This window comes from Equus asinus, chromosome X, assembly GCF_041296235.1.
Source record: "Equus asinus isolate D_3611 breed Donkey chromosome X, EquAss-T2T_v2, whole genome shotgun sequence".
NCBI lineage: Eukaryota > Metazoa > Chordata > Mammalia > Perissodactyla > Equidae > Equus > Equus asinus.
Genome location: NC_091820.1, coordinates 17,494,352 through 17,506,553, shown reverse-complemented (window position 1 = coordinate 17,506,553; position 12,202 = coordinate 17,494,352). Strand labels below are relative to the sequence as shown.

At 39.6% G+C, this 12,202-nt stretch overlaps 1 protein-coding gene across 1 annotated transcript; it reads right to left on the bottom strand.

Moving 5' to 3' along the window:
* Window positions 1-749: 749 nt before the first annotated feature.
* On the bottom strand, window positions 750-2,201 carry LOC106825200 (E3 ubiquitin-protein ligase Hakai). Its single transcript, XM_044763045.2, is given in 3 exon segments — window positions 750-1,793; window positions 1,795-1,913; window positions 1,916-2,201. Coding segments are annotated over 3 exon segments (1,449 nt in total).
* Window positions 2,202-12,202: the final 10,001 nt, after the last annotated feature.

Below are 12,202 nucleotides of genomic sequence, written 5' to 3'. Positions count from 1 at the left end.
CCACTAGCTTGGAGCCTACAGAGTCAATTACTTTAGCCATATCTTTCCAAATGATTTAGTAATGCCTTTTAACATTACAAACATAAATCTATCATAGTACTGGAATTCCGATGTATTTTGGTGCTTCTGGGGCTGCCTAGAAATGAAAGGCATCCAAATGAAAGGCATTATATACTTATTATACCTCAAAATTTCAGTGCCTAAAATGTAAAATAATTCTCTATCATTTAGCTGTCTGCCTTACAGTATATTCTAGATTTTCACTTGTAGGATTTTTATTGTACTTTGTGAAATTAGTAGTAAAACATGGTTTTTTAAAAAAACAGTATGTGACTGTGCTTAAATTCACATAAAAATGGCATTTTTACAACCATATTGAAATTTAAACCTTTGACACAGGTTAACAAAATAATCACAAAAAAAATAAACAAAAACAATACTTTTGAAAGTGGAACAATGCACACTTATTTCAGGAATTCATATTACAAAAGGTCACCTCTGGGTCAATTTCCCACACTAAGGGAACAAAGTTGTTAAAATACAGCTATGCTCAGCTGAGCCATTTATCCACACTACGTTATAGAACTTGAAATAAATGGTAAAGTCAAGGCTTAAACCATTTTAAGAGACAAGATCCTCAGTGTTTTACAGCTTTTCCTTCCCAAAATGGTCAAAGTTTAATTAAAAGATTGACTATATTTAAGGTTTTTTCCTTATCAGCTCTTCAGTTCAAAATACTATTATCATTGTTAATATGGTCTATATCTTGTCTGATCTGAATGTGAGCCAGGCAGTGGAAATGGGGAAGGTGGAGCTTGCATTGGTGGAGGAGGTAAATGTTCTTTTGATACACGCCATATACCAGGATTTGTTCCATCTGGTTGTGTAAATGGAGGGCTCAGAGTTTCTTGTTCTTCAATGAACTTGGATAAAGAGTTAGGATTACAACGGTTCAAAGGGAATTCCCTTACAGGTGGACCACCATTTTGAGACAGAGGAGACCTTGGAGGAGGAGGAGTAATATAAGGTGGCACCTGGGCAATAATACATCCAGAGGAAGAAGTCATTGGTGATGGATCAGAAGTCATGGGTGGAGGCGGCACTTAACTGCAAACCAGGTGAGGAGTACCTGAATTCTGGAGAGAATATGACATTGGATGGCTTGGTGGTGGTGGAGGAGATGGAGGTGGTAGGTGTTGCTCCGGAGGCATCATATGAGAAGGGCATGATATCACTGGTTGACTTTGATATGCAAGATGATGGTGAGCAGGTGCTGGGGCAGGAGATGATGGTTCTTTAGCACCAAAATTTGAATCATCCTGAATAGGGATGATTATTAAACTGCTGCGTTCTCTTGTTGAAATACTAATGGTTTCCTGATGGACCAAAGAAGGTGGGGGTGGAGACAATTCTGCTAGACGGGCACAAAGATCCCCATGTGGCTGATTATCATGCGTGTGTGGCACATATTCCACAAGAGGTGGTGAGATCATGGTGTGCTGCTCTGGCGAAATACGGCTCATATGGTTCTTGTCTAGCAGCATTTCAGGGATTCCAGTTGTTGGTGAGGCAATACAAGGATGAACTTATTCAAGTGGAGCACAGGTAAGTTTTCCAGCCCTCTTATGGCAGAGGTTGATAAGAGCTTGTAAGTCTCTTTGAGACAAATACGTCCTCTTGCATCCTTGGACAGTGCCACACAAGAAGACAGAACCTCATGTACACTCCTCAATTTGCAGCACAGGAATACCACAGCCGGGACACATCTTACTGCTGTTTAGTTTTTGTTTTGTTTTTGTTGTATAAATTAGTACAGTCATAGCAAAAAGCAGGCTTGTACAGAATCATTCGCCCATAGATTTTAATAAGCAAATCATATTTGTCACAGAAATTAAGTGGTGAATCATCCTTTCACCTATCACGTTTATCTAAAAGTCTTCCCAAAGGCATTTGGGAAATTTTTTCTTTTTTCCCAATGGTTCCCCTCCTTTACAGTCATACTGCCCTTATTTGTCACATTCAAATTCTTCTTCACCGGCAGGCAGCCCGCTCACAGTCCTTTGAGTTTGAGACACAGATTTGCCTTTGCTAACTTGCTTGGAGATGAGCTTTCAAGGAATTTGTCTTCAAACATCAAGGCCACCTGATGATCCAGAACTCTCAGTGCCTGGTAACCCATTAAGAGTGTCAGCGTGATCCATGTTTTAGCTCTCAAGGCACCTGGGAGCCGAAGTCAATGACTCCGCATGCACAGCACAACCTTCCTGAGCCCAGGAGGTGGACGTGAGATCAGATCGCTCCCATGCCCGGTGTAGCTTTGACCTCCAGGTGCTTCCTTGCCCTCTCCCCTGCCCTATCCCACCACTCTGGGGAGGAAGTCAGGCAGAGTTTGGACAAGGGGAGAAAGAGCTTCAGTGTTGAGGTTGTTAAGGCCGCTCTTCATGTGCCATAAGAGAAAGTGGCCTTGAACTGTGGGAAAAGAGACTGATGGGGATGGGGAAGGGGAGGGCAGCAGTAGCCAAAAGAATAAGCGCCAAGCAGGCCCCACAGAGTGTTGCCTTCTGGGACTGCCTTATTTATTTTTATCCTATTGTATTTTTATAAACTGCCCTAAATCCCTCAATGGTGTGTGTGTATGTGTGTATACAGGCATATTCACACACACACACACACACACAAACACACACACCCCTTTAAAATTTTATCATGATACAATGAATTTATAATCACCTTTGTCTGAAGGAAGGGAGCACTGTATTTATCTTATCAAGGAAGAATCATGTAAAAAGTAGTGAACATGGTAATTTCACAGGGCTAGACATTTGCTCTTGCTTAAAGAATGATTATGGCTATTTAGGCCAAGTTTCCCCAGGTCTTACCTTCCTGCAAGTAGAAACTGGACCACAAAAATAGCAACAAACCATTTTTACTTGGCTCCACCCCTACCCATGATTGTAGCTCCTGTACACCTCACGGGGTCTCTTCTGAATGTGCAGACATTCACCCTTTTGGCTTTGCCAACTGTCAAGTCTCCCAAAAAACACCAGAGAAAACATTTATCAATCACAGTGAAGTTTTTTAGACTTACTGTAGTATGGAGAACACTACCTTAACAGAGTCCAAATAGCGTCTCAGAAGGGAGATGGCAGGGTAGGATACTAGGGACTGGGCGGGCTGATTCTAGGGCAGGTCCTGCAAGGTGAATTGGGCAGATTTATAACATGGCAGCTAGGGACTGGTAGGCAGAGAGAGGTGAGAATATTGAAGTGAGTATTGATGGGGAATATGTTATTCTTGTTAAGTAAATTCTTTTAGTTGGCTCACAATTTTATCTTTCAGGAAAAAGTATTTCCTGGAACACGCAGCTAAGTTTGCTTATTCTCAGAATTAATATAGGAACAGAAAACTATTCCCAGTCCCATTATTGTTTTACATGGTGACTGCGAATTATGTTGAATTCTCATAATGTTGTTTTCTCTGGTCTGGTTTGTTGGAGTGTTGGTTCTTCGCTACACCAATGGTGAAAACACAACAATGCCCAGATAATCACCAAAGTCACCAGTGCCCACCAATGCTCAAAGTCATTGCTGCCCCAGCAAAGAAACAATACTCGCTGAAGATGCTGCTAAGTCCAAGAAGATAAATGCACTTTTTTGCCCTCTTTTCTTTCACTCTATTACATGGGCTACAAAGCACTTCAGACTTAACACTCTCCAATGTGTTAAAGAGGTTTTTCTGAAATCACTCTTTTAGTTTTTACTTGCTCTTAATTATTGCCCCCCTCATCCCCACAAGGACTCAGGCAGGGCAAGCTCACAGTAGCTGGTTTAAGTTTGAATATACGATACCGCTCACTTCTGACACCCTGCCCTAGTTCTTGAACCTTTTCGGTATTCCAGCAATGCTATCCTCTCTTGGGATTCATTGACTCCCAGGAGGCAACTTCATCCCTTATGCAAATAAATTCTTTATGGGCCCATCTCATAGTCTCTCCAAACACACCTAACCTGCCCAAACACTACGGCACACACGTTTTATTCTCTCAAGCCAGGCCTCCCATTACATGTTGATTTGAATTTTAGATAATTTGAAATTTTGTTGGCTTAAAAAAACGCTGTACTATTTAATAAGCCAAAGTGGTTCTTACAAAAAGCATGGATATTCTGCCCCTATATAAACAGTGAACCAGAATCTGAGCAAAAACTAAAACTTACAGCACTAAAACATATGCAAATGTTCCCATTTTATAATTACAATTACTTGTTTGCCAGGCTCTTTATGACAGCTCAGTATTTTTTTTAGTGATGCGCATAAAACCCAAACACTTTAAACACAAAGGGAGAAAAGTCTGTCAAATATAATGTCCATAACTTATTTTCTCCTTTCCTGGAACCAGTGATTTTCTGTCTAACTGAGACATTCCTCACATGACAGAATGTTGTCCTTACACATGACCCTGAGTGAAAAAAGCCAGCTCTCGTTCCCAGTTAGCTAAATTTGCTTTTGTTGCCCATTGAGTCTACTTCAAATTATTTTACAAACAAATAAATACATTCTAAGTTAGGTTTTTGAGCTTGCTTCACCACAGACAAGCGATGTTCACTTCTAGTCTAGACACCCCACACCTAGGAGCTGCTCTGGCTCAGCACTTCCAGTAGCTCTGCTTGAAGTATTTGCTTGTTTATAGCAGAGAAGCCTGACCTGAAAGCCCTTAATAAATATTATTTGGTGAAATTGTTGATAAGATAAAGGGTATTGACCTTCCATTTATCCCCATCAGATTTAAGAAGCTATCTTGCTACACTTGAAAAGCTGCCTTTACAAATTGATCCTTATTTAGTGCCTTTAAACAAAAAGTTAAATGGGCTTCCATCCAGCCACCTCCTTTAGGGCAAAGAGACTCTGTCCTTCAATCTCCTTGCTCTTAAAAGTTGCTAGACTTACATTCCATTGACAAAAGAGAGAGTCAGTGTCTGTCAGCCTGTAACAGTGATCGGATATAAAAAGGTTTGGGTTTAGAAATTTAAAAGAAATTGGACCTTTTGAAATTGCTTGGATTCATGAAGGCCTGTTAGAATTTGGCTGGCTCAAAAAAAATCTAAATGAGGTTGACTATGAAGAATTATGAACTGCACAATGAAGGAGCATCAATGTGCACAATTAATGCTAGGAAGCAGGTTGAGACATCTCCGTTTAAGCCACAGGCCATCTGGCCCAGAAGCAGTCATTCTACCAGAGTGACACCAAAGGTCAGCGGGAGTGAGAGCCGTATGTCCTGCTGCCAGGCTCCTGGATTTTATTTCTCGTTTAAGGGAATCTGATCTGTCATTCCTCTGGCTCCTGTGGGCTTTAAATTCACATAATCAACATATCACTGCCAGAGACTCAGTAATAGCTGAGGCAGTTTAAAGGTGAGTGGAGAATCATCATGCTCCCAAGCCAGATGTCTTCACTTCTACAAAGAGAAAAAAAAGTCCATCTCAGGTTCCAAAAAGTAAGGCAAATTGCCCTGTGTGAAAAAGACCTCAGCTCTCCTCCCAAATGTGCTGGGAGCTCTATTTTCCATCCTAAGAGGGCTGGCCCTTTGCAAAAGTTTAGAGCAGTGGTTCTCAAAATGTGGTCCACAGACCCCTAGGGATTCCCAAGGCCCTTTCTGAGGGTCCTTCAGGTCAAAACTATTTTCATAATAATACTAAGATGTTATTTGCTTTTTTCACTGTTTGACATTTGCAATGATAGTGCAAAAGCAATGGTGGATAAAACTGCTGGCATCTTAGCACAAAGCAAGGCAATGGTACCGAACTACTCGTAGTCACTGTATTTTTTATTGCCACACACTAAAAAGAAAATGCTAGTTTCACTTAAGAATGTCCTTGACGGCATTCTAAAAGTTATTAATTATATTAAATCTCAACCATTGAGTACACATCTTTTTCATATTTTGTGCGACAAAATGGAAAGTATACATAAAGCACTTTTGCTGCATGCCAAAGTACGATGGCTGTCCCAAAGAAAGCATTTATGCCATCATTTGAGTTGGAAGAAGTTGAATTGAACCATCTGCTTTTTATTGTGGAATACTATTTTTACTTGAAGGAGCAACTGACAAACTATGGCTCTTCAAACTTGGGTATTCGGCAGACATTTTCTCAAAAATGAGCAAAGTTAGCCCATCACTGCAAGGAAAACAACTGACAGTATTTGTTGCCAATTATAAAATTGAAGCTTTTGAATGAAAATTAGAAGTTTGAAAATCTTGTATCTGCCACCATGATCCTGACAGTTTTCTGGTGCTAAAGACTTATCTGATGAGATCAGTGGTGATTAACAATGAACGTAATTTTTTGAAATTGTATAATGAAATATGTCAACATTTGGAAGCTCTGCATAACTCAGTGAACCAATATTTTCCAAATGACCAATGGTTGATGTTACAAAATCATGCATGATTAGAAAATCCATTTCAAATCAAGACAGCAATGGATTTTGGTATAACAGAGTATGAAAACTTCATTGATATGTTTCAGATTCTATATTGCAATTAAACTTTAAGAGACTACCACTTGTTGAGTTTTGGTTTAGTCTCAAAGAAGAATATTCACAATTACCTGAAAGGCTTTTCTAATATTCCTCCCTTTGCCAACAATATATCTGTATGAAACTGGATTTTCTTCCTATGTTTCACCAAAACTAAATATCATGAAAGATTGAATGCAGAAGCAGATATGAGAATTCAGCTACCTTCTATTAAACCAGGCATTAAAGAGATTTGCAAAAATGTAAAACAATGCCACTCTTCTCACTAACTTTTTTTCTTTTGGAAAATATATTTTTCATAAAAATGTGTTATGTTCATATGTAATGGTTTATTAGTTATTTTTAAATGAAATAATAAATATTTTTAAAGTTTGTCTATATATGTACTCCACATAAACAAAAGCTCTTTGGGGTCCTCAATAATATTTGAGAGGATAGAGGAGTCCTGAGAACTGCTGCTCTTTAATATCTTTTCACCTTCCCTCTCTGAGACACTGCCTGCCCTCCCCACATTCACTGCCCCAAATTCTGTCCCATCCAAATCGAATTGCCCAAAAGGTCCCAGAACTTCATCTTCAAAACTGCCTGATGGTGGAATGGGGAAGGGAAAGAAAAGTCACTATCACTTAAATACCAAGCATTGTGCCACACACCTAACATATGGTATCTCATTTAATCCTCACAACAGCCTGATGAGATGCGAATAAGAAGAACATGGGGCAGCAGGACACATGGGAAGCCAACATTATTGCAAGGATCAGCAAAACCACATGCTAAGAATTATTTGTAAACCAAACAGATAAAAACATCTTAGAATACCACACTACTAATTTTCAAATACATGTGGGTGTTGCTATACTTAAATAAAACTTCACTGTAAAGCATTATCAAATTCACAAAAGCTTCTGGTCATTTTGTCTTTTTAATTTCAATTAGTGAATCACGACACACATGGGAGATAAAAATTTTTTGACAATGAAAAGGGAACAAAGGGATTCTCATTTTTGAAAAATATTGAGAATCACTGCGCTGTAGCCTTGTAACTACACTGAATCCACAGCAAATTCTGTACCTTCAGGACAATGCTAAGCTGTTTAGAGTGATATCCTTATCGCTAAAAGCCCACTTTTGCCATCAAAGTATTTAAAACTCTAGACAAGGAAGCCAATAAGCACATATGAAAGCCAACTAACAAGCCAGGACAGTGCAGGGTTGGTTGAGGGAAATGGACAGAAAGTGCTATAAGAGTTCTGGGGATGTAGAGAACTTCTGGCCAAGATGATCTTGGATGAACTAAGACTGGATCTGCATCTTTAAAGATAGAATTTAAATGGGCAGAGAAGAGAGTGACTGGCCTTCCAAGTCAGGGGAACAACATGGACAAAAACAGATGTGGAAAGCAGGTGTGTTCAAGGGCAATAGGCTTGACTCAACAGAGGGCTCATATAAGGAAGCAGTGGGAGATACAGCTGGGAAAGGTAGTTTAGGGCCAAATGTTGGAAGGTCTGGAAGGACTAATGAAGGGTTTAAACTTATCCCTATAGGCAATTCAAAATCATCAAGTAAAGACATAAAAGAAAGGAAGCAGAGCATAATGTAGATTGGCAAACTGAGACAGGAATCAGAAAGTCCTATGAGGAAGCAATTTACAGTTCAGGACTGAGATTATTCAGGTCTGAGTGGGGAAATAGAAGCCAAAAGGAATGAGCATGAAGGAGACATTGAAAGGCCACAGTTGGGTGACTCACTCAATGGGAGCAGGCAACAGAGAGGAGGGAGAGAGAAGATTCCAAGTTTTCAAGCCCCAAAGACTATCACATGGTCCAATTAGGGAGGAACCATTTGGCCTGAGGCACATCTGCTTACTCAACATCTGCATAAGTTTGGTTCTGGTCCACCAGCAAGTCTGAGGCCTACTTTTACTGACATGGAGGAATTTTGTCTCACTCTGGAAAGGTAATCAGAACAGTATCCTGAACTCACTACTGATCAATTCTTCAGCTGTTTGGAAGATGCCTGCCCCTCCCAACTTCATGACAGTAAGTCTTGAATTTTAAGGCTGCAGCTGCTCACTCACTACCCCAACCCACGTTCAGGCTGCTCCCCTCACTGAGTAATTCTGCTGGATTCTCTCTGGGCTTTTGGACTAGCAAGGCCTTTGGACTTGGCATTATTTTTGGAAGATGCTACCTTGGATTGGGGGCCTTGATTTTCTACTGACATCTACGCTTTCCGACCCATAACTCAATTGTACTTGGCTTTCCTCCACAGCTGTGGGCAAGAGGCACCTGCCCCAACTCTCTCTGTTGCCTTCCCAGACCCTGTTTAATTCTACCTTTTCCTCATCAGTTGGAGAGCAAGATCACTGCTCTTTGCACAGTATTAGGTCCAGTTCTGAAAAGTGTTTAGCAATACCTAAAAGGAAGGGACTCATAGAAATGACAAGAAGGAGAAGGACAAGGAAAAAGCTAAAGATGAATATTTTCAGTCTGGAGAAGGGGAAGGAGGGTGGCGTGACGATGAGATAATCATCTTCAGGTACAGAAAGGGCTCTGTTGGAGAGAGGAAGCCTGGCTGTCCTCCCATCTGGCAAGGGCAGACCAGGGCTTAGTTACAGCACGGGGGATTTACGAAAGATGAAAGAATTTCTTGGACAAATGCGGAAATGGGTTTCAGAGGGGTTTTGTGTAATTACCTTTGCAGGAGATGGCTAAGAATAGCATAGCTCCTCTGGCAGCCGGAAGGTGAAGAGCTATTCTGTGGACAAGCAGGAGATGAACTTAGGTCTTTCCTTGTCGCCCCTTCCATAACTCCCCCTCTTCTTTTACTGTAGGAATAGAAATGTCCACACTCTGTTAGGCCCCCATGGAAGAGCTCTGAACCCTTCTCCAGAGCAAAGACTCTTGGCCAATTCCTGATATTTTTAGCATAAAATCAACTAGTAAAGCTGTTGCCCAGTGGTCACCACAGCACTGCAGTGGTGTTAATTCCAAAAGCAATAGAGGCAATTTCTGACAAAATGGTATCCTAGGCAGACTGAAAATTGTTTCTTTAACTGAAGGGTTGCATGGCTGGTTTTTAATTAGAATAGATTAATGCAGTGTTCCCATTTATAAAAACCAAAATTGAAAGGAAGGAAACTCAATGAGGTAATTAAAGTAAGGAAAATATCCTCCAGATCCTCTCCCACCCAAATGTAACCCTTAAAAAGAGAGGGAAATTAAATAAAAATTTGTTATTCTTTATATACTAGATAATCTCTGTATCTAAAATCTCAAGGGTATTGCATAGTAGTATAGGTTTCCAGTGTGCATATATATATATGTGCAAGTGTATATATACATATGTGTATGTTTATTCATATGTGTGTATACAAATTTTTGTACCTAAATAATCATATAAACACATGCACAATTGTTTTTTGTTTACAACAGTATACGACACTGAATACAGGTTCAACATTTTTTCTATTTCCAGAATGGCATTAAACACAGGGCTTCTTGGATAAATTACCTTTTCCCTCTCAACTGACTCATTTGGCAAAATCAAGAAGTTTGCGTGCTAGTGCATAACACGACCTACAGAATCCTCCACTGAAAAAATATGAAACGTGTCATTGAGTTTTCATTCTAAGAAGCAATGGGAAGTAATTGATAAGCTTTCTCTTGTTCGTCACAGCAATATCCTTTGACCTCTGTCACTGTAGAACAGTATTAAAGGGGGAAAGACAGATGTGTTTCATCATTTATCAAATTAGAAGTTCCAATTTTTTTCTCGAGAAAAAAAGCACCATGCCTACATATCAATTCCAAACCCGTCAATTATCAAGTCCCGTCTGGACAGTTGTCTCTTCAATAGCTCTCATTTCTCTCCCCACCTCTCCATCCCATGCCACCAGCACATCATATCTCCCATGAATTATTGGCATGGCCTCTTAACTGGTCCCCCAGGCTTCAGTCTTATCCCTCTCCAAGTGGCCTTCACACCATCACCAGCTTACTCTTAATTAAAGAGAAACCTAATTGTGTCACTGGTTTAAATTGTTCACTGGCTCCCAGATGCCCACAGGATCAAGTCCAAACAGTAGCATAACCCTTCCAGGCCCTTCTCAATCTGGCCTCTGCCAAACTATCTTTCTTACCACTACTAACCCCTCCTCGGCCACTCTTTAAGTTCCAGCTGTAGCAAGCCATTTCTGGCCCCTCCCAATGGGTTCTTTTTTCCCTCACCACAACTTCATGCTTGCCAGCAGCCTCGCCTTTCTGCCTGGAACTCTCTGCTCTCCACTTGCTCCCCTGGCTGCCTCAAATGGATGCTACAAAATTCAGGTCCAGCTTCATCTCTTTCAAGAAGGCTTCCCAGACAGACCCCACACCTGGTCTAGTCTCTTACTTAAGTTGCTATTACAAATGCAAGAGTACCAGCAAAGCAAGAGTTCAAAAAATGGGCAGAAAAAAGATTTTTGAAAGAATTTGATATTATTTCCCTCAAAAAGCATCAAAGTAGTTATCATGGGGGAAATATCAGAACTTATGTGGGCTTTCTTGTATTTACTGTTATTTTTTTAAAACTTTACAGTGAAATACACATAAAGCGTTCAAATCATAAATATAGATAGCATCCAGACAAGAAACCTAATATTACCAGTACCTCAAAAGCCCCCTTGTGGGACCTTCTGTTCACTAACCCTTAAAGGGCAACCATTCCCCTGACTTCTAATAGCATAGATTAGTTTTATATATTTTTATGTTTCATATAAATAGAATCATAAAATATGTTCTCTTTTATGTTTGGCTTCTTTCATTCAATATTATGTCTGTGATAAACACTCATATATATGTACTTGTAGTTTGTTTTTGTTATTGTAGGCTAATATTCAATTATTTACTTACCCTACCATTGATGGGCATCTGGATAGTTTCCAGTTTTGGACTATTACAAACAGTGCTTCTGTGAACATTCTTCTACATGTCTTTTCACGAACATACGTGTGCATTTCTCTTGGGTATATATTAGGTTGAACAATATGAAATTGGCAATATTCAACCATTTGTGACCTACTAAGATGGCAACTTAATACCTAGAAGTGGAATTGCTAGGTCATAGGACAAACATAAATTTACCTTTAGAAGACATTGCCTAATAGTTTTCCAAAGTGGCCATACCAATTTATAATGGCACCTCCAGTATATGAGAGTTCTGCTTGTCTAAATCCTTTTTTATTTTAGCCATTCTGTAGCGAGAGGTATATAAATGAACCACACTGGGGTTTTAATTTGCATTTCCTTAATGAATAAAGTACCTTTTCATATATTTATTGGCAATTTGGATATCCTTTTTTATGAACAAGTTCAAGTCATCTGCCCAATTTCCTATTGAGTTGTCTACCTTATTCATTTTTTATTATTATTTTGATTTCACAGCTGAGGGCATTGTAATTCTTTCATTGCTTAGCTCTATAAATATTTTTACACAGTCCTGTTCCCAGAGAACCCTGTGTTCACCTCTATTCTATCATATATTACACTGTTCAAATTGTTATTTACATATCTACTTTTTCTTATGAATTAATTTTTAAATCATTAAATAATTGGGAGCTAGAAGCTTATTCATCGTTGGATTCCCAGCCCTAGAATAATATCTAGTGAGTGGTTCAATAAATATT